We start from the raw sequence: 23,398 nt of genomic DNA, 5'->3' as shown, positions 1-23,398 counted from the left end.
CTCGGAGTCTGACAGTGGTATCAGTAGATCTCCCAGGGGGTGTGAATGTTGAGTTAACAATAAAAATGTCAGAGGAGCTGTCTGGTGAGAGGCGGGCATTTTCACATGCAATCAACTGAATGGCAGATGGCCAAGGGAGAAAGTTTCGTCATGTTATCTAAAAGTTCTGCCTCCAGGGTGAGGGGCTCCCTACTGCCCCACCTCTGGCCATGCACTTGGCCGCTCTCCATGGCAACAATGACACGCCTGTCAGTGTGATTGTTGGCAGTCAGGGAGAGGGGAGTTAGAGTCCTAGAGGAATCATAACCCTCTCCCCTCAGCCAGTCTCATACTGAATTGAAGAGGCCCCTGAGGACAATTGCAGAGCACCTTTCCAGGACCTTACAAGGGGTTCATCTGTCCCAGGTGCCATTTGGAGAGATCAGTCTAAGTCACATTCCATTACATGTGGTTCAGATAAATACTGTGTCCATAAGCAACTGACTGAGCTACCTAAGGCAAGCTATAGAGGTTCAGAGTAGAAAGAGATAAGGACACACTGGAAAGCGCTCTGTCTTCCCAATTCAGACTCTGCTGGGAATCTGACCGTAACGGGTCAGTGACCGCCCTCAGTGTTAACAAATGAGTCGCTAGAGAAATAATAAATGTGTTGATGCGGGAGCTGACTTGTAGACTGAAGGGGCATTGGTCAGAAGCCCATCTATCACCACCTATGTAATCTAGATGAATACAAGACTTCAACTGATCACTGCATGTTGTGGACCTACTATGTGCCTAACCATATAACGCTCTGAGAATGCTATAAACAGAAGTTTATAGTCAAATTAAGGAAATAGACTATACAAAAATAGACTTACACAAATGAAACAATGAGAGGATAATATCATGGTAAAAGATTATTATATAACAAAAGATATGGTAAAACCAATTTAGTCAAATCGCTAAAGAAAGCACTATCGATGTGTGATAGGTATTAAGGAGAACAAAAGTTAAGTTTAAAAAAGAAAAATGATAGAGGGCATGCCTAGTAACAAATTGAAAGAGGGTCAAGAGCCACACTTTTGGCCTGGAGTCTTTCTCTGTCAGTGCCCAAAGTGTGACTAATGAACAAAGTGGGATTATGGTTCTAGTATGAGGCGCTAGAGAAGATCTCGCAGGCGTTGTCAGGAGGTAGGAAATGGCAATGAATAAGGAATGCCGCACCTTCCTCAAAGGAAGCCAATCCATAAAGCCAAGGAGGAACATCATCCAAGCAGGGCAAGGGGAGGAAGAGAAGCATGGAAGAGAAATAATGTGGTGGCAGATTTACCACAAATCTCCTGCACAGGCAAGGCGTAAGGATACGGCGTTCTTGGAAAAAGGAAAAACTGGCAGAAGCAAGACACGCAATGATAGGGAGCTTCACCCATTCAAGCATCTGCAGGGGCCTCATTCTCCTAAAAGGAAACCTTCTGACTGATTCTTACTTTACCCTGATGAAAAACTATTCTCTTTCTTTATTTGATCTATTACTAAGTGGTGCAGACCTAATAGCAGGTAAATTCTTGGTGAGAGAGAGAGAGAGAAGTCAGGGCCAGAAAATAATAATAACATTCAAAGTGTTGATTAATGGTTCTACATCAAGCTGGAAAGAGGTCATTATTAGGCACTTAGCATCTGTCTGTCCGTGGCTCTATCCCATTCAAAAATTCTTTCAACAAAATGAAAACACAGAAGCAGATGCCACAAAGTCTGGAAGGTATGGCTAATACTTTAAGAGAGAACATTAGCATTCAGAAAGTACTTTTCTAAAACAATGGGCTGAAATTAACAAGATGAAATATATTAGGGATGCATGGAAAGTTCTGCAAAATATTCAGTGCTCAAGCATAAGGTTATAAAGATGTAATTTAACAGTGCATCACGTGAGGAAGGCCCAGGGGACTTATTGGACTGAAAATTCAATCTGTGCTGTCAGGGCAGCGTCGCTGTCCTGGAAGCCCAGGAAAATCAGAAGCAGCCATCAGAGCCATAAGATATTTGGTCCACACAATTTGCACCCCACACCGCACTGGTCAGACCCCACTGGAGATATTTACTTTTGTCCTGAGCACTCCATTTTGGGAGTGACACTGCAAGTAGAACATAGTCAGAGGGAGTTGAGGCATCTGGAAACTGGGAATGTTTAACTTGGAGAAGGGAAGTCTTAGGAATGACAAACGCCTTCAGAAATCTCAAAGGTTGTCAAGTGGAAGATGTTCTGTGTAGCTCCAGGGAAAGAACTAAGTCCAACCGTGAAAGTTCCAGGGAGGCAGATTTCAGCTCAGTATGAGGTGAAATCTTCCCAACAATTAGAGCTGTCCAAACTGTGACAAACTGACTCAAAAACACAGAGCTCTTCGTTATGGGAAATATTCACTCAGAGGCTGTGAGACCATCTGTCACAAACGTTGACCCGGGAAGCTCTGCACTGGGTGGAAAGGTGGCCCAGATAACCTTAAGGAATCACTGAGATTCTTTGATTTTTCTGAATATACCCAGACGGCTTTGTAAAAGAGATGAAACTTGAGCGATGCCTTATGTTAACTGCGTATTTTTTTTCCTGACCTGCCCACTCCAGTACAGAGAAGGAAAGAAACTGAAACCCAAACCTAACTACAACAGCGTGGATCTCTCTGAAGTGGAGTGGGAAGACCGAGCTGAAGTCGTGAGTGGGGAAAGTGGGAGAATGAGGGGTTGGTTTAGCTCTACAGCCAGCACACGGGCCAGCCGCATGGCTGTGAGCTCTGAGGTCACGCTATGCCTCTCAGTGGAGACTTCCAAGCTCAAACCCAGAAGCAATTCCTATAATGGGCAATTCTTCCAATAATGAGAAAAACTTAACAGTATCTTCCTAAATCGCAAGGATTACGGAGGCTGCATGAGCTCATGTCTATAAGCTACAAAGTGAGTTCTGTGATGTTTTCAGTCTGGCTTTTGGTGTCAGTAGCTCATCCTAGAGGAAATTATGTCTTGGTAATGACACTATGTTATGTCCACTTTGGAACATTATCTTGGTGAATTTCCAGAATTATAAGCTAAATGGAACCTAGAATCAGGTCTCTATTTCCTCCTGGTGTTTTGCTCAGAGGAAAGACGGAAGACCCCAAAGTGTTCCTGGGGAATCCCCTCCAATCTGGTCAGTAAAGCTCAATACCTTCCACCCTCCAGTGTGAGCCAACAGATTAACTCCATTATCTTTCCTCTTGAAGCTGAGAACAGCCATGATCAATGGGGAGACGGGCTCCCTCTCTATGGATGTGAAGGTGCCACTGGACACAGGGGTAAGGCCCTAGGGAGGAAGAGCCGGGTCTGGGCCCAGGAGGCAGCATTGCTGCAGTGGAGCTTTGGGTGGTGACAAGGAGCTTGGACTTAGCCGGATTCGAGCCTAAGACTTGGGAGCTTGCTGTAGCTTGATGAGAGCGCAGACCTCAGTGTGTGCGTCAGCCCCGAAGAAGCATCTGGCCAAGGCGCTAGCGCTCACATCAGTGCTTGCTTTTTGGCGACTACTGAGTGACGCAGTAGGTTAGTCCAAGTCGTTTATAACTCTTCTTTCTTCCTTCTGCTGCCTGCCATTTAGCCCTTTTGTTGTTTATAAAGAAAAAGGGGAGAGTGGCAGTTAATTTTGCAAATTGTTAGCAGCTCCTGTAACACGTGTTGTATGGGACGAGGTTGAAAATAATCGCTCTCCCCTGGGGCTGGTTTTCCTCCCCTGTAACCACGGATGCTCAGGAGCCAACACCCTCACCGACACCGTCCTCGCTTCACAGACCCACATCGTTTATGAAAGATTATTTCATCTGCTCATTTAAAAGGTTCCAATGCATTTGCAGGGAATTTTCATTGTCCCGTGACATATTTACAAATGTCACCTCCCCCCTCACAGTCACCCCCACCTTCTCCGCCTGTTGCCCATCTGCCTCAGCTAAAAGAACACAGGCGTCTGTCTGCAACAATTAGACCCAAGTTCCCCCACAAACACAGACCTCCACGGAAGCCAAACAAGAAAACACTGGAGGAAAAGCCATTTATTGTCCTTTGAGATGCATGGACTGAGTCTCACTAGGACCCATATATGATTTCTGTGGCATCTGCCTGCTTTTTCTACGTTCTGGGCTGAGAAGAGCCTCCTGTAGACAGACTGGGTAATACCAGTGATGTGAGGCCATCAATTTCAGTACCTGTTTCTCCTGATCCGAAAGAATAGAGATTTCTTCCATGCGCCTCTGCCTTTATCCCAACCAGACTCCCACTCACATGCACAGGGAGCTCTCGCCTAGCCCAGCCCTGCCAGAGCGGTTAAGGTAGGAGTGGCTTTCATGCTAAAATGAAAAATGTAACATGCCCACGGCATACGGTAACTTTAAGACAGATCTGAGTATGGCTAGACTACATGTAATTCAGGCTAACTTAGGAAGGTTGTATAGTTTGTCTTCCGTTCTTTCCTTCTCACGCTGCCTTCACACCTCTCAACGCCACCAAGGGAGAGCCCTACTCAGATCTAGGCAGTCTGAACTTCCCCTGAAATGTTGCCCATCCCTTCAAAATTTGTTCATTGCTGCTAATAAACCGTCCAGCTTAATGTCAATTTAACAAACGCTTCCTGACACATGGGTGCTTACACAAAAGGAAGGAGGTAGGGGCTGGTGGGAACGGTCACGACCATGATGGGCATTTTATAGCACACAGTTGTTTGTGCCTTGCTGCGAGTGCTATGAATACTGACAACAGCAGCTAACATTTATTAGAATGGGACTAAGCACTTAATACGTAGTCACTGCCTTAACACTCACAACCCTATGAAGTAGGTACGGTCTTACCCCATGTTACAGATGAGGAAATGCAGAGAAGCTGACAGCTTGCCCAGGGTCACCTAGATGGTTAACAGCAGAGCCCACATGGATCTGGTTCCAGGCCACACCCTCCTGACCACGACTGTATAGGCCTTTCCGTAGGACTGGGCCTGAGTGCTCAGCTCGTTCCGGTGCTAATGATCTCCCACGTCTCTTCAGAATAGCATTTCTATTCTATGTTTGAAACTCCTCATCTTCTCCTCTCCCTCTACCCCATCATATCAAACTCTGCCCCTTTAACCTTTCATCTCTACACCCCTGCCCAGAAGCTACTGCACCTGCACTGTGTGCAGGACATTGTGCTGGTACAAGGCCACTCTGGTGCTGGTATCCAGCCTCTCTCTCCTCTAACCTATAACAATGCCCCTCTTCCCGATGGTGTCCCATTTTGCTCACTACCAACTGCTCTGTCTTCCCTACATGCCCTCCCTTTTTCACAGAGTCACAGGCAGTCCCATTGCTTTCTTGCCTGCAATCAATCCCAGCTTGGTGGCGTGTCTCACCCGCCAAGCTTGTTCCTCCTTAGAAGCAGTCTTCAGGTCTAGGCCCAGGGAAGCTTTCTTCAAGCATGCAGCGACACCAGTTATCATTCAAGCCATCCTCCAGGCAGGTGGGAGCTTGTTTTGCTGTCCTCCCAGGATTTCACAGCATCCTTATTTCCCGTGGATCGATTCAGACCTTTCTACCTCTCCCCTAAACTGCAGACAGGCAACTATGATGACATTACCAAAGACAATACCAGCACCCCCAGCTTGATTTAGAGCAGGAGTCACAAACTCAAAAACCTATCAGGCCAGGATAGGCCATGTTCAGAAGTGAGAATGAGAGAAGCTGACAAGCTTCAGCCCTAGGGATGCTGGGAACTATGGCAAATGGGAGAGTACATGTGCCATCTAAAGGAGACAGCTAGGAATCCACATTTTCAAATGTGTACAACTATAATAATTCCAAACATGTTAGAAACACAATCTGGGCCACTGTCTAAAATACAACATTTGTAATGAGTCTAGGTTTGGCTTGCAGGCCTCCTACTTTCCACCTAGATACGAGGCTGTTTGCCCCAAAATGTGGACCTGTAACAGGAGTCATAATTTCTAATCCATCAGTAACATCCTGGTCAGATATCCTGGGACATGTTTAAAAAAACAAATCACAAAAGCAGAGTATCCTGGAGCATATTATCCAGGACTCCGCCTCCCCTTTTTTAAATCATTTCCATGTTGTTTGATAGTTTGGACCAAATAATTAGCAGTGGGGAGGAAGAGGGAGACATGGTGTCTTTACTAGCCTTCATGTTCTTCCAGGCTAACCATGCTGACCCGGGTGCATGGTGTACACACACACACACACACACACACTCACACACACACACACAATTTTCTTTTCCAACAAAGGGAAGCTATCTTTACTTTCATCCTCCAAACCTCTGCAGCTCTCTCTCTGTTAATAGGATTAATAGGATTCAGGGACACCCCATCCCCTCCTGCTCGCTTCCTTTTGCTTCAGTCTTACAAGATGAGCTCAAAGCTCTGATTTCAGTCGTGAAGGACCAGCATGCATCAGGCTACCTCTCCAGCAGATGACAATTATAAATCTGGACAAAACATAAAAAAAAAAAAAAAAAAAAAGCTTAAAGGCACATGAAAATGACCAAAAGGAGGTAGAAACGAGTTGAAGGGGAATTTAGCTGCTGCCTGTGGTAGTAAAATTTGGAGTCTGAGTCACACCAAGGTAGAGAGGCTTAATAAACACCTAAGAATTTCCTTTGAAAGCACAGAACAGCTACACTTTAGGAGTAAAGACTATGTGTCAAGACCCAGGGATTCACCCTGCATCTAAAGACAAAGTTGACACAGAACCACCCTAACAAAAATGTAAATCCAGTCCCCCATAAGCTCAAGGTGACCAGCCAACCATTTATCTGCTGATTAAAAATCAATGCTCTTCAGAGGAGGACAATGTGTCTCCAACCTACTCTTCACAATATCGAATATACAATAAACATCATCAGATGCGCAGAAACAAGAAAATGTGATACATAATTAAGAGAAAAATCAGTCTTAAAACTGACCCAGAGATGACTTAGTTGTTGGAATTATAAGAAGAACTTTAAAACAGATATGATAAACATGCACAAGGATTTTATAAAGATGGTCATAATAAATGAATAGATGGAGAATCTCAGCAGAAAAAAATGATTAGGGTTTGATCATAGAAATAGAATCACTACAAATGATATGAATATAGGATTTTATTCTAGGGGTTAGACCTGAAATTGTGGGAGCTGGTGAAGAATTCTATGGAAGGCTGGTGTGTCTGCATCCAGTGGTGGGCTTGAAGTCATCATAGGTCAACAGGGCCAGCAGTTGGGAAGGTTAGCTAGATGACATGTGGGGGAAAGCAAGAACAAACTGAAACCCATGAGGGAAAACTAAGCTCTATACCTGTCTCACTACTTCCAACCACATGATGGCGGTGACCTGCAGAAGGAGCCAGTGCCCTTCTCGTGGAGCTACAGCCACTGGGCTCAGATCTCAGAGTAACCGAAGGAGGAGATGCACTGGCAGCTGAGGAAGCTTTGATTCTGGCTGTTGCCCCAGGACAAGAAGGTGAACTCAGAGCAAGATGCAAGTGCCTGGTACTTACCTTTAGCATGTGACAGTTGCTGCTTCACTTCTGTCTTACAAATCTCATGAAAACTCCTCTTTTGGCCAACTCTAACTTGCAACCACACAGGAAAGCATGTCTGGAAGTGTAGTTCCAGCTTTGTTAATTTGACACAATATAAAACCACCAAAAGAACCAAATGGAATTTCTAAAACTGAGGAGCACAATATCTGAAATGAAATTTTTACTAGATGGGCTTAAGAGCAGATTGGAGAAAAAGTGGGCAGTGAATTTGAAGACAGACAAATATAAATAAACCGATCTGAAGAACAGAAAATAGTTTTTGAAACAAATTATCCTCAGTTACCTGTGGTCTAACCTACATTTTTGGAATCCCATAAGAAAGGAGAATGAGTGGAGCAGAAAACAAGTGTTTGGAAAAAATAATGCACCAAATATCCTGAATTTGGAGGAAAAACATCAACCAACAGATGTAAGAATATCAGCAAACCCCAAGCAGGAGAAAAAGAAAAAGAAAGCTGCACCTGGGTAAATCATAGTACACCTGCTGAAAAATCGAAGATAAAGGAAGAGTCTAAAAGAAGCTACAGGCAGCTGGCCTTGGTTGGTGGCTTGGCCTCTCCCAGGTACCTGCAAGCCCAGCATGGATGGAAGACATCTTCTTATCATTCTGTGGCTCATGCCAGGTGACCCTGGGCAGGGCAAATGTGGCTGCTGGACTTGGCCTGTGGTGGAGCCCCTCCCAGGGCCAGCATGCTTGCTGGCCAACTTCAGACCAAGCCAGAGCACCACCCAGCTGCTTCCATAATTGGCACACCCAAAGGGCAGACTGGGCAGGCACCAGAGATCTGCTAAAGCAAATCCTGCTCTGTAGTCAGGTCCTGCACCACAGCTCCTCCATTAAAGTCACACCCAGTCCTCATAACCTATCAGCCTGAGGGTCAGTCCCTCCCACTGATATGCAAACAGCAACCAAGGTTCAACTACAACAGGGCACACACGACTGGCACAAGGGACATATCTGGAGCACCAGGCTCAGGTGACCGGGAGACTGTGCCATTGGGCCCCACAAGACACCTACTACACATGGCCACTCTACTAACACTAGGAGACGAAGCACCTCTAACTAATAAATAGAAACAAACACAAGGAGACAGTCAAAATAGGGGGGGAGGAAAAACATGTCTCAAATGAAAGAACAGAATAAAACTCCAGAAAAAGAACTAAATAAATGCAGACAAACAGTCTACCAGACACAGAGTTCACAACACTGATTATAAGAATGCTCAATGATCTCAGTGAAAACTTCAACAAAGAGATAGGAAACATAAAACTGAGATAGAAAAAGTAAAAAAGAAACAGTCAGAAATGAAGAATACAACAACTAAAAAAAGAATACATTGAGGATGACGTCATAAAATGGCGGGGTGAGGTGAGCCTCTGTAAATCTCCACTGGAATTTACAACAAATCGAACAACTAAACTCCACAAAGGACTCCCTGCACAGCAGACAGGCAAGACGAAGAGGCCCACTACTGAATTCACCTACAGGTGGGCGACTCGCGCGAACAGGCACAGGACACAGACCCAGCTCAGTGCTCCGAGCTCGCGGCTTCCCGGAACTACCGCAGCTGCGGGAGAGGGAAGAACTCGGACTGCTAGGGCCCCGCTTATGGCCCACAGGGCTGAGGGGACAGCATATAACACGGCTGAACCCAATGCTCACAGCAGAGGCCTCGGAGAAAAGACTGAAGGAAGAAGGCTGAAAACGGTGGTTTAAGCCCGCACTGCCGAGCAGAGAACGGAGCCTTAGGCACTGAGACTAGCCGCCCCCTCCCCCCCTCCCAGAGCTCGCCCCGCCCCCACCTGCCCGGTGCTAGAAGCGAAACAGTAGCGGTGTCAGATCAAAAGAACAGAATATTTGCTGTCCTGAGAACTGTGGACCACAGACACAAATTCGCAGCCCAACTAGTTCCAGAAAAGGGGAGGAAGCTATGGAAGCAGCACTGGCTGTGGTGGTGGTCGCCGCCATTGCTCTGGGCCACCTCTCACAACTCACCCCACCCCTGGCCCCACCTATCTGGGCAGATCCCTGCAGGAGTAAACAGAACTGCTGAAACATACGGGCTCTGAATCTGGTGCAGGAAGAGCTTTGGAAGTTCAGAAGCTCTCTGCATCCCCACAAGGACTATGACCCAGGCAAACTGTTCACAGAGGAGAAGCCGTCTCCCAGGGAATCCCCCCATTGTGTGAGAAGGCGGAATAGTGCAGAGAAAATATAATACTAGTGTGAGAGAGAATAAAAGGCTGCACCGGAGAGAAAATAAAACATTCTACCAACACATACTGGAAAACAAAAGAAAGACCTCTTTTTATCAACCTGTTGCAGAACCCACTCCTGTAGATGTCTAGGAAGAGAAATAATAAATCACTAATTACCATGAATAACCAAGATAACAAGACAGCTCAGGAAGAAAATGAAAAGTCTCCAGAAAATGAACTTAAAGATATGGAAATATGTGACTTAAATGACAGAGAATTCAAGATTCTAGTTCTTAAAAAACTCAGTGAGATGCAAGAAAACACAGACAGGCAGTTTAATGAACTCAGAAACACAATCAAAGAACAAAATGAACATTTTACCAAAGAGATTGAAATTTTTTAAAAGAAACAAATACAATTTCTGGAGATTAAGAACTCAATAGAGAAATTAAGAATGAAATAGCCAGCTTAGGTAGTAGAGTTGACCAGATGGAGGAAAGAATCAGTGACATCGAAGATAGAAACCTGGAAATGACACAGATGGAAGAAGAAAGAGACTTGAGACTTAAAAGAAATGAAAGAACTCTACAAGAACTTTCTGACTCCATCAGAAAGAGCAATATAAGAATAATGGGCATAGCAGAAGGAGAAGAAAGAGAGAAGGGAACAGAGAATATATTCAAACAAATGGTCAACAAGAACGTCCCAAACTTGTGGAAAGAACTGGGTCTTCGAATCCAAGAAGCAAATACAACACCTAATTACATCAATCCCAACAGGCCTTCTCCAAGGCACATTGTATTGAAGCTGTCTAAAATCAACGACAAAGAAAGAATCCTCAAGGCAGCCAGGGAAAAGAAGATGGTAGCCTACAAAGGAAAGCCCATTAGATTATCATCAGATTTTTCAGCAGAAACTATGCAAGCCAGGAGGGACTGGAACCAAATATTCAAACTATTGAAAGAGAGAAATTATGAGCCAAGAATAATATATCCAGCAAAGATATCCTTTAGATATGAAGGAGGAATAAAGACCTTTCCAGACATACAGAAGCTGAGGGAATTTTCTAACATACAACCTGCACTACAAGAAATACTGTAGGAGGCTATTTGACCAGCATAAATAGGGATAATTTGTGACAACCAAAACATAAAAGGGGAGAGACTAAAGGCCTGAACCGGAATATGGGAATGGAGAAAGTAAGCATGCTGAAGAAAATGGAATACTCTAAATATCAAACTTTCTTTTACATAAACTTAATGCTAACCACTCAAAAAAAAAAAAATCCAGAACTGAAATATATAATGTAATAAAAGAAGAAATAGAGGGAAAAATCATAGAATACCACCACACAGAAATAATAGACAACAACAAAAAGGCAAAGAAACAATGGAGACACAGTCTTACCAGAAAACCAAACATACAATGATAGGAAATCCTCACATATCAATAATCACCCTAAATGTAAATGGACTGAACTCACCAATAGAAAGGCACAGAGTAGCAGATTGGATCAAAAAACTAAACTCAACCATATGCTGCCTCCAAGAGACACATCTCAGCTACAAGATCAAACATAGACTCAAAGTGAAAGCATGGTAATTGACACTCAAGCAATTGGTATCCGGAGAAAACCAGGTGTAGCCATAATGATATCAGATGAAACAGACTTCAGGGTGAAAAAGGTAACAAGAGACTAAGATGGACATTTCATAATGGTGAAGGGGACTATGCGACAAGAAGACATAACAGTCATCAATATTTATGCCCCAATCAGGGAGCACCGAAATATACCAAGCAACTACTAACAGAACTAAAGGGAGATATTGATGAAAACACAATTATACTAGGGGACATAAATACATCATTGACAGCTATGGATAGATCATCCAAACAGAAAATAAATAAAGAAATGGCAGCCCTAAATGACATAGTAGATGAAATAGACATAATTGACATTTATAGAGCACTTCATCCTAGAACATCAGACTATACATTTTTTTCTAGCGTACATGGAACATTCTCAAGGATAGACTATATATTGGGACATAAAACTAGCCTCAGCAAATTTAAGAAGATTGAAATCACACCAAGCGTATTCTCTGATCACAAGACTTTGAAATTGGATATCAACTGCAAAAAGAAAGGAGGAGAAAACACAAATATGTGGAGACTGAACAACATACTTTTAAAGAACGATGGGGTCAAAGAAGAAATAAGAGGAGAGATCAAAGATACATAGAAATGAGAATGAAAATGCATCCTACCAAAATTTTTGGGATGCAGCAAAAGCAGTTTTAAGAGGGAAATTTATATCATTACAGGCCTATCTCAAGAAACAAGAAAATCCCACATAAATAATCTCACATTACACCTTAAAGAACTAGGAAAAGAAGAACAAATGAAACCCAAAGTCAGCAGAAGAAAGGCAATAATAAAAATCAGAGCAGAACTAAATGAAATAGAGAACAAAAAGACAATAGAAAAACTTAATGTGACAACGAGCTGGTTCTTTGAAAAGATTAATAAAATTGACAAACCCTTGGCTAGACTCACTAAGATAAAAAGAGAAAAGACACTAATAAACAAAATCAGAAATGAAAGACGGAGCGTTATCATGGATGCCACAGAAACACAAAGGCTCATCCAAGAATAATATGAAGGACTACATGCCACCAAACTCAATAACCTAAAAGAAATGGTCAAGTTCTTAGAAACATATAGCCTTCCTAGGCTGAATCACGAACTGGAAAATCTAAATAGGCTGATCACCAGTAAGGAAATTGAATCAGTCATCCAAAACCTTCCCAAAAGCAAAAGTCCGAGACCAGATGGCTTCACTAGTGAATTCTACCAAACCTTCAAAGAGGATCTAATACCAATCCTGCTCAAACTCTTCCAAAAAATTGAAGAAGAGACAGTACTCCCTAACTCATTTTATGAGGCCAACATTACCCTGATACCAAAACCTGGTAAGGACAACACAAATAAAGAAAACTACAGACCAATATCCCTGATGAATACAGATGCAAAAATCCTAAACAAAATTCTAGCAAATTGAATGCAACAATGCATTAAAAAGATTATTCATCACGACCAAGTGGGGTTCATCCCCGGGGCACAAGGATGGTTCAACATATGCAATCCATCACATAAACAAAATAAAGGCCAAAAATCATATGATTATATCAATTGATGTAGAGAAAGCATTTGACAAGATACAACATCCATTTGTGATCAAAACCCTTAATAAAATAGGTATAGAAGGAAAATACCTTAACATAATAAACGCCATATATCACAAACCCTCAGCTAATATAATAATTAATGGTGAAAAACTGAAACCCATTGGTCTACATTCAGGAACATGACAGGGCTGTCCCCTACCATCTCTGCTTTTCAATATAGCGTTGGAAGTTCTCGCCAGAGCAATCAGGCAAGAGAGAGAAATCCAGTGGTACCTTGGTTTTCGAACGTCTCCATTGACAAACATTTCACTTTACAAATGCCATAAATTTTATGGATCTATGGTATCATTAGATAGTAAAATTCATCCTAATTTGCAGTTTTAGGGGTTAATTTTAAAGGTCTGGAACGGATTAATCCATTTTGCATTATTTTCTAAGGGGAAACTGTGCCTCGGTTTTCGAACGTTTCAGAACTCGAACGGTCTCCAGAATGGATTATGTTCGAAAACCGAGGTACCACTGTAAAAGGCGTCCAGATTGGGAATGAAGAAGTTAAATTGTCGCTCTTTGCAGATGACATGATGCTATATATAGAAAACCCTAAAGACTCCACCAAAAGCTATTAGAAACAATCAATGAATACAGTAAAGTTGCCAGCTACAAAATCAACGTACAAAAGTCTATTGCATTCCTATATACTAACAATGAAATCTCAGAAAAAGAAATTAGAAAAACCAATTCTTTTTGCAATTGCAACAAAATATAATATAATACAATACCTAGGAATAAACTTAACCAAGGATGTGAAAGACCTATATGCTAAAAAGTATAAGACATTTTTAAAAGAAATTGAAGAATACACAAAGAAATGGAAAGCATTCCATGCTCATGGATTGGAAGAATCAACACAGTTAAAATGACTGTATTACCCAAAGCAATATACAGATTTAATGCAATCCCCATCAAAACCCCAATGGTATTTTTTAAACAAATAGAACAAAAAATCTTCAGATTTGTATAGAAACACAAAGACCCAGAAGAGCCAAAGCAATCCTAAGAAAAAAGAACAATGCTGGAGGTGTCACACTCCCTGACTTTAGCTTGTACTACAGGGCTACAATAATCAAAACAGCATGCTATTGGCAGAAAAATAGACACACAGACCAATGGAATAGAACTGAGAACCCAGAAATAAACCCACATAAATATGGACAGATAATTTTTGACAAAGAAGCAAAAAACATACAATGGAGAAAAGACAGCCTCTTCTATAAATGGTGTTGGGAGAATTGGAAAGCCAGGTGCAAAAGAATGAGACTGGACTGCTATCTGTCACCATGTACCAAAATTAATTCAAAATTGATCAAAGACCTAAGCATAAAACCTGAAACATAAACTGCATGGAAGAAAACATAGGTACTAAACTTATGGACCTTGGGTTCAAAGAGCATTTTATGAATTTGACTCCCAAGGCAAGGGGAGTAAAAGCTAAAATAAATTAATGGGACTATATAAAACTTAAAAGCTTCTGCACAGCTAAAGAAACCATCGACAAAATAAAGAGGCAACCAACTGAATGGGAGAAGATTTTTGCAAACAGTGCCTCCGATAAGGGGCTAATATCCAAAATATACAAGGAACTCATGAACTCAACAACAAAAAACAAACAACCCAATTGAAAAATGGGCAGAGGACTTGAACAGACATTTCTCCAAAGAGGACATACAAATTGCAAATAGACATATGAAAAAATGCTCAACATTACTAATCGTCAGAGAAATGCAAATAAAAATCACAATGAGATATCACCTCACCCCAGTTAGAATGGCTATCATCAACAAGACAAATAGTAACAAGTGTTGGAGAGGCTGTGGAGAAAAAGGAACCCTCATACACTGTTTTTGGGAATGTCAGTTGGTGCAGCTGCTATGAAAGGCAGTGTGAAGGTTCCTCAAAAAATTAAGAATATAATTGCCATATGACACAACAATCCCTCTCCTGGGTATCTACCCAAAAAATCTGAAAACATTTATCCATAAAGACATGTGTGCTCCAATGTTCATTGCAGCTTTATTTACAGTGGCCAAGACATGGAAACAACCAAAATGTCCTTCAATAGATGAATGAATAAAGAAGTTGTGGTATATATACACAATGGAATACTATTTGACAGTAACAAAAGATGAAATAGTATCATTTGTGGCAACATGGATGGATCTTGAGATTATAATGCTAAGCGAAATAAGTCAGACAGAAAAAGCAGAGAACCATATGATTTCACTGATATGTGGTATATAAACCAAAAACAACAAAAGAACAAGACAAACAAATGAGAAACAAAAACTCATAGACACAGACAATAGTTTAGTGGTTACCAGAGGGTAAGGAGGGAGGAGGGTGGGAGATGAGGGTAAGGGGGATCAAATATATGGTGATGGAAGGAGAACTGACTCTGGGTGGTGAGCACACAATGTGATTTATAGATGACATAATACAGAGTTGCACACCTCAAATCTATGTAACTTTACTAACAATTGTCATCCCAATAAACTTTAACTTATTACAAAAAAAAAAGTATACATTGAGGGAATCAACAGAAGATTAGATGAAGCAGAGGACCAAATCAGTGATTTAGAAATTGAGGTACATAAAACACCCAATCAAAACAGCAAAAAGAAAAAATAATCCAAAGAAATGAAGATAGTTTAAGGGGCCTCTGGGACAACATCAAGCACACCAATATTCTCATCATAGGGGTACCAGAAGGAGAAGGGAGAGAGCAAGGAACTGAAAACCTCTTTGAAGAAATAATGATTCAAAACTTCCCTAACCTGGTGAAGGAAATAGACATAGAAGCCCAGGAAGTGCAGAGAATCCCAAACATGATGAACCCAAAGAGGCCCACACCAAGACACATCATAATTAAAATGGCAAAGGTTAAAAGCAAAGAGAGAATCTTAAAAGCAGCAAGACAAAAGCAGTTAGTTACCTACAAGGGAACCCCCATAAGACTGGCAGCTGATTTCTCAACAGAAACTTTGCAGGCAAGAAGGGAGTGGCAGGAAATATTCCAAGTGATGAAAAGCAACGACCTACAACCAAGATTAATTTACCCAGCAAAGCTGTCATTTAGAATTGAAGGACAGATAAGGAGCTTCCCAGACAAGAAAAAGCTAAAGGAGTTCATCACCACCAAACCAGTATTACAAGGAATGTTAGAGGGATTTCCTGAAGAAGAAGAAGAAGAAGAAGAAGAAGAAGAAGAAGAAGAAGAAGAAGAAGAAGAAGAAGAAGAAGAAGAAGAAGAAGAAGAAGAAGAAGAAGAAGAAGAAAAAGGAGGAGGAGGAGGAGAAATCAAATATATGAATAATAAAATGATAATAGCTACATACCTATCAACAATTACTTTAAATGTAAATGGATTAAATGCTCCAATCAAAAGACATGGTGGGAGGGAGGTCTGAATTGATAAGAAAACAAGACCCTTACATATGATACAAGAGACTCACTTTAGATTTAAAGACACACAGAGACTGAAAGTAAAGGGATGGAAAAAGACATTTCATGCAAATGGGAAGAAAAAAGCTGCAGTAGCAATACTTATAATAAACAAAATAGACTTTAAAACAAAGGCTATATCAAGAGACAAAGAAGGACCCAGTAACCCCACTTCTGGGTATTTATCCGAAGAAACCCAAAACACACCTCAAAAGGACATGTGTATCCATATGTTCAGTGCAGCATTATTTGCAATAGCCATGATATGGAGACAAACTGGCTGTCTATCAGTGGATAAATGGATAAAGAAAAGGTGGTACATATATACAATGGAATATTAGCCATAAAAAAGAATGAAATCCTGCCATCTGCGGCAGCATGCATGGATGGACCTGGAGGGTATTGTGCTGAGTGGAGCGTCAGACAGAGAAAGACAAATGCCATATGATTTCACTTACATGTGGAATCTAAAGAACAAAATAAATAAACAAACAAACCAAACAGAAACAAACTCATAGATACAGAGAACATTTTGATGTTTGCCAGATGGGCAGTGGTTTGGGGGGGTGGCAAAAAGGGGAAAGGATTAGGAAGTACAAACTTGCAGTTACAAAATAGTCATGGGGATGTAAAATATAGCATAAGGAATATAGTGAATAATGTAGTAACTATGTACGGTGTCAACTACGTACTAGATTTATCGGGGTGATCATTTTGTAAGTTATATAAATGTCTAATCACTATGCTGTATACCTGAAACCAATATAATATTGTATATCAACTGTAATTGAAAGAAAAAAAGAGCTGTGGGTCACGCTGAAGCCAGATGCTACTTGTTTGAGGTTTGTGAACCTTTGAGAGATTTTTAGGAAAGTCAGCAGCATGAGCCAAGACAGGCCATTTGTGTGGAATAGCCACTGGAAGCAGCTTTGGTGGGGCCCACACGTTGGGTGGGGCAGGGTCTCAGTGAATCATCAGGTGGGTCAATTGATGTTAGCCAAGTTGAGACTCAGGAATGGTGGCTGTCTGTATCTTCATGCTGGGAGGGAGGAAGGCTGTCAAAGGAAAAATGGCTTCCACCAGTACTCCTGTCTGGGAGAGAAGTGTCCCTCCCGCCCTTGCCCTAAGGCCAGACAACTCAGCTCCTCCCTGGATTTCCCTGGCACCTTTCAAGCTGCTGCCCCAGAGCTGGAGCTCAGAGCAAGTGAGTCCATCAGTGAGTAAGTATGTGTGCGGACACTTTAAAAGGAACACTTGGGACTCCAGCCACAATTTCTGCTGGTTTTCATAGCCAGAAGTTGTGGCAACTCCTCTTCTCACCACTGAAACCCTGGGCTGGGGAGCCTGTGTGGGGCTGGGACCCCTTGCTCCTCTGGGTCTCCAACCCTTCTCCCAGTCTCAGGGTGGCTTCTTCCGTATGTCCTTAGTCACAGGACTCCTATTCAGCTAGACCTCAGACAATTCTCAGTGATGGTTGTTCTGTAGTTTATTTGTAATTTTGATGTGGTCATCAGAGGAAGCAAGCACAGCATTTACCTACCCTGCCATCTTGACTGGAAAATTGAAATTATTTTTAAATTCCAATTTCAATAGCATAAAACAACATAAAATACTTAGGTATAAATTTACATACATGTTTGTATATATGTATTTAAATTTAATAATTTAAAATGACAGAGCATTGCAGGAACATTTTCAAAGAAAATATTAAATACAGAGAAAGATATAACCATGTTTATGAATTGTGAGATCAATATTGTTAAGATATCCATTCTCTCCAAATTGATCTATAGTTCCAACACAATCCCAATCAAAATTTGAATAGACTTCTTCTAGATATAGAAGAAGGTGAATAGAAGAAGGTGATTCTGAAATCTATATGAAAATGCAAAGAGCCTAAAATGACCAAAAATACCTTGAAAAAGAATAATAAATTTGGATGATTCACACTACCTGATTTTAAAACTAACTATAAAGCTATTGTAACTAACCAAGGTAGTATTCACATAAGAATAGACAAAGGGATTGAGAATCCAGAAATAAACTCACATGGTCAATGATTTTCAATAAAGACACTAGTAAATCAACGGTGAAAGGGAAGTCTTTTTAACAAATGGTGCTAGAACAACTGAATAAGTGTATGAAAAAAATAAACTCTGAGCCATTCACAACATACACAAAAATTAATTTGAGATGGATCATAGCCCTCAATGTAAAAGCAAATACTATAAAGCTTCTACAAGAAAACATAGGAGAAAATCTTCACAACCTGAGATTATGCAAAGATTTTTTTTAGACAAACACAAAAAGCACTAAACACAAAATAAAATTTGATAAAGTAGACTTCATCAAAAGCAAAAAGTTCTGCACATCAAAAGTCACCATTAAGAGCTCTTCCCCATCTTGCAAGATGGCGGGTGAAAAAGCTGAGAAGCCGGACACTAAGGAGAAGAAACCTGAAGCCAAAAAAGCTGACGCTGGTGCAAGGTTACCCTTCTGGGTAACCTCCAGGCCAAAATGCCTAAGCAGGGGAAGCCCCACTGCAGCCAATCCCCTGTCCTGGTCAGAGGAATCAGTGGATATTCCCAATAGGCTATGTGTTCCCAAAAGGCTATGTACAAGAGGAAGTATTCAGCAGCTAAAGCGAGGATTGAAAAGAAAAAGGAGAAGATTCTTGCTACTGTCACAAAACCAGTTGGTGGAGACAAGAATGGTTGCATCCGAGTGGTTAAACTTTACAAAATGCCTAGATATTATCCTACTGCAGATGTGCCTTGAAAGCTGCTGAGTCATGGCAAGAAGCCCTTCAGTCAGCACCTGAGAAAACTTGGGGCCAGTATGATCCTCACTGGTGCCACAGAGGCAAGAGGGTGGTTTTCCTGAAGCAGCTGAGCAATGGCTACTTGTGACTGGACCTCTGTCCCTGCATCGAGTTCCGCTGCGTAGAACACACCAGAAATTTGTCATCACCACCTCCACCAAAATTGATATCAGTGGTGTGAAAATCCCCAAACATCTCACCGCTGCTTACTTCAAGAAGAAGAAGCCTGCATAAACCCAGACACCAGGAGGGGAAGATCTTCCACACAGAGAAAGAGAAATACAGATTACAGAGCAGCGCAAGGTTGATCAGAAAGCCATGGACTTGCAAATTCTGCCAAAAACCGAAGCTGTTCCTCAGCTCCAGGGCTACCTCTGCTCTGTGTTTGCTCTCACAGATGGGGTTTATCCTCACAAACTGGTGTTCCAAATTAATTACGAAGAACCTAATTAAATGCCTGATCTGTTAACAACAACAAAAAAGTCACCATTTAGAAAATGAAAAACCAAGGTACAGATTGTACCCAGAATATATAAAGAACTCCTACAAATTATTAACAAAAGGACTAACAACCCAATAAAAATGGTCAAAATACTTGAGCGGACACTTCACAAACACACATGACCAATAAGCACATGAAAAGATACTCAGCTCTCACTCAATGGAGAAACACAAACTAAAACCACAATGAAGTCCCATTTCACACCTTCTACAATGGCTGAAGTTTAAAAGACTGATAACACCAAATGCTAACAAAGATGTAGAGAAATTGGAATTTGTACATTGCTGGTTGAAGTATAATAAAACAACTTAGGGAAATTGTTTGGCAGTTTTTAATAAAAGCAAACATACATTTAGCATACAACCCAGCAACTCTATTCCTAGGTATTTATCAAGAGAAATGAAAGTATGTCCACAAGAAGACTGGTTCAAGAATGTCTATAGCACCTTTATTCATTATAGACCCAAACTGGAAACACCCTAGAGGCCCATGAGTGGGTGGATGTAAAAGCCAACTAATGTATTCACACATTGGAGATCTACTCGGCAATAGGAAGACACACACTGCTGACACACTCAGCAGCATAGATGGAGCATAAGGACATCACATTGAGCAAAAGAAGTCAGACACAAAAGAGTACATACTATAAGGACAGGCAAACTGAAAGAAAATCAATAAACTGCTCCTAAGCCAGGAGAAGAAGGAGAAGAGGAAGAAGGAGAAAGAGAAAGAGAAGGCGAAAAAAAGCAGGCAAAACTCATCTACGGTGATAGAATTCAGAACAGAGTTCACCCATGGAGGGGTGGGATCGGGACTGACAAGAAGGGGACAGAGAGATTATAAAGAATGCAAACCTTCCATATCTTGACTGGGGAGATAATTACATAGCTGTATATATTTACCAAAACTAATGGAATGATACACTTAAGATCTGTGCATTTTGCCTTTTTCTTTGATTGAAAAAAAAAAAAAAGGAAAAATTTAAGAGACGCTCTCCAGTTCCGACACTCAGGCCAGCCTCACCCCGGAGTACCAGGCTCCCAAACCCATGGCCGTCCTTGCTGGCTCCCGACTGCCCCATGACTACTGAGGGAGGGAAGCTGGAGAGAGCATCCGACTGAAGCAGAGGGGCCGGAGGGCATCACCTGGGATGAAGCCAGTGCCAGAGAACTGTTTATTTGGATTTGGGCTAGAGCCAATTTGCTATAGAAACTAACCTTTTTTTCCCGCCCCTCTCCCCCTGTGTCCCTTTCAACATCTTACTCCAATTCCAAAGTGGAAAAAAGCCAGAAAAGAAGTGAAGGGAATAAAAACAACTCCTGAACCAAGTGCAACATGTGGCTTTCCCAATGACATGAGTCCGTGGACCAGACAATCCGTAGAACTTTAGAGCCCAGAGCAAATCTTGCTTTTCCCTAGACCCACCCCCTTCTATTAAAAACACACTCACGACCTCATAGCACCTGTATGCAAGAGACGCTATTGTTAATCCTGATTTATAAATGAGAACTCTGATGCTTGGAAAAATGAAGTGACTTACCCCAGAGCACACAGCTCAAATCCAGCTCTGTCTAATGCCCAGCCCATGCCCTTAGCCACTGCATATACTACCTGATATCCTAATTTATGCAAATTCAACTGAAACCTAAAGATGGCAGCCTTAGAAGGAAAAGGGAATTGTAAAGGGTGACATGGCCCTGGGAGGGGGGTAGTGGAGAGAATGGTGACCCTGTTCTCCTTTGGCTGTATTCAAGAGAGGGGAAGGTTGGTGGTGAGTTGGACACATGTGAGCTCCAGAAGCATTTAGCACGACCTAGGTTCCCTCCAACTGTGTAAATATTCAACTCTGGTTCCAGGTGAGCCTGGAATCACTGTCTGCACCTGCACTGTCCTATACAGTAACCATTAGCCGCATAACAATCTAAATTTCTCTTAACTGAAATTTAAACATTCATTTCCTCACTTGCACATTTTAAGGCTCAGTGGCCACACATGCCTGGTGGCCATGTTATGGGACAGCACAGGTCTGGCCCTTGGTCCTTCGGTCAGGCCACCCCCAAGGCTGCAGTTTGCTGGGCCTGCGATGATTCTGTCTGCGGCATGGGATGAGGCATGCTGCTGATGGTCAGGGAAGGGATCAGAAGTGAGGGAAGTGGCACAGAGGCGATGACACCCCACGGACATAGTGGAGGAGGTGGGTGGCAGTCAGGCATTCTTCTCTCCAGCAAACATCCTTTCTTTTTCAGAAGAGAGTTCTTTTCCTGACCAATGACTACTTCTTCACAGACATCAGTGACACACCTTTCAGGTAAGGAACCCGTGTAGTATTTATAGGGAAGACAGGTCGCTGGAACATGGATGCCAACAACTCAGGGTACAGCTTTCAAGTCTAAGGATGAATTTACTCATAGTTAGTTGGCAAATTTGTGGTAACAGAGAAAGACCCAGAGAGGTCTAGATCTGCTTTGCCAGTATAGTTCTAATGTGCAGAGTCTGGAAACAACCTGCCTGGGTTTGAATCCCAGCTTCACCTCTTATAGGCTGTGTGACCTTTGCCAAATTGCTTAACCTCTCTGTGCCTTAGATTCTTTATCTGTAAAATGGGGGTAATAATAGTAGCTACTTCTTGGTAGTATTGAGAGGATTTAATGACATAATTACTTAATGTTCTTAATGCATGCAGTTGTAAACAATTGTTAGATGAAAGATCAAATTTGAAGATCTCCTAGATTTCCTCCAACTGTATAAATACTCAGCTCTAGGTAACATCCAGATTAGGAAAGTAATATCCCTTACCTCTAAGTTACCTCGTTTTCCAATAAAGCGTGGTTCCCAGCCCTGACTGTTGATTAGAATACCTGCCCAGACCCCATCCAAACCAATTTACTCAGAATTTCTAGGATGGAACCTGGACACTAGTATCTCTTGAAGCATTCTAGGTGATTCAGATATTCGGCCAAGGCTCACAAGCGATATTCTATGAGGAGAGAGAGGAAGGCATGGTGGGATTTACTAGGTGGGAAAGGACTCTCTTATTTGTGGGACCCTGTGAGATATAAAGACCCTTCTACATTTCAGGGGGTCCCCGAGAGGTTCGGGATGCATCTTGATTAAAATGGGAGCTGAGGGGAAACTTTGGCCTATAGAATTTCCACGGTCCTTCTCAGGAAGAAAGGCTGATGAGAAAATAGAAGTGCTGCCTTGGTTCTCGAGGGGACAACCTGTGAGGCCAGCAGCACAAAGGGGCTTGGCATGCATACCCCTCCTCATGGGCCTGGAGTGCTCATAAACTGGAGTTAGTGAGGGACAGATGTGGGCTGGGAGGTTGCCTTGCACTGGCTGTTGATGAGAACATGGGTTCTCTGCTCTCCCCACAGTCTGGGAGTGGTGCTGTCCCAGGGCCACGGAGAATACATCCTTCTGGGAAACACTTCTGTGGAAGAAGGTGGGTCGGCGGCAAGTACTGATGGACAGTTTAGAGGGGGAAAGTGGTGCTTCTGGGATGCTGAGCAGGGCCAGCCCCGGGCAGAGATGGTGGGAGAGCCTCCAGGTCGCAGGCTTGAGAGCAGCCTCTCAGAGCAGGGCTGCCTGGTGAGGGGGGGTCTGTGTCCCAGGCACCAGGAGTGTG

General features: G+C 42.2%; 1 protein-coding gene and 1 pseudogene across 1 annotated transcript in view; both read left to right on the top strand.

Moving 5' to 3' along the window:
- Positions 1–23,398, top strand: part of CACNA2D4 (calcium voltage-gated channel auxiliary subunit alpha2delta 4) — a 116,453-nt gene that overhangs the window by 27,969 nt on the left and 65,086 nt on the right. Inside the window, exons 17-20 of the mRNA XM_019711256.3 lie at positions 2,600–2,686; positions 3,231–3,302; positions 22,017–22,078; positions 23,148–23,215. Coding sequence (XP_019566815.3) covers positions 2,600–2,686; positions 3,231–3,302; positions 22,017–22,078; positions 23,148–23,215 — 289 coding nt within the window. The remainder of the gene's footprint in view (positions 1–2,599; positions 2,687–3,230; positions 3,303–22,016; positions 22,079–23,147; positions 23,216–23,398) is intronic.
- On the top strand, positions 18,408–19,779 carry LOC109434419 (large ribosomal subunit protein eL6-like; annotated as a pseudogene).

The sequence above is a fragment of the Rhinolophus sinicus genome, chromosome 1 (assembly GCF_057876585.1).
Source record: "Rhinolophus sinicus isolate RSI-liver-muscle chromosome 1, RSI-T2T, whole genome shotgun sequence".
Taxonomy (NCBI): Eukaryota; Metazoa; Chordata; class Mammalia; order Chiroptera; family Rhinolophidae; genus Rhinolophus; species Rhinolophus sinicus.
Note: the sequence above shows the minus strand (reverse complement) of the source record. Positions and strands in the feature narration are given on the sequence as shown.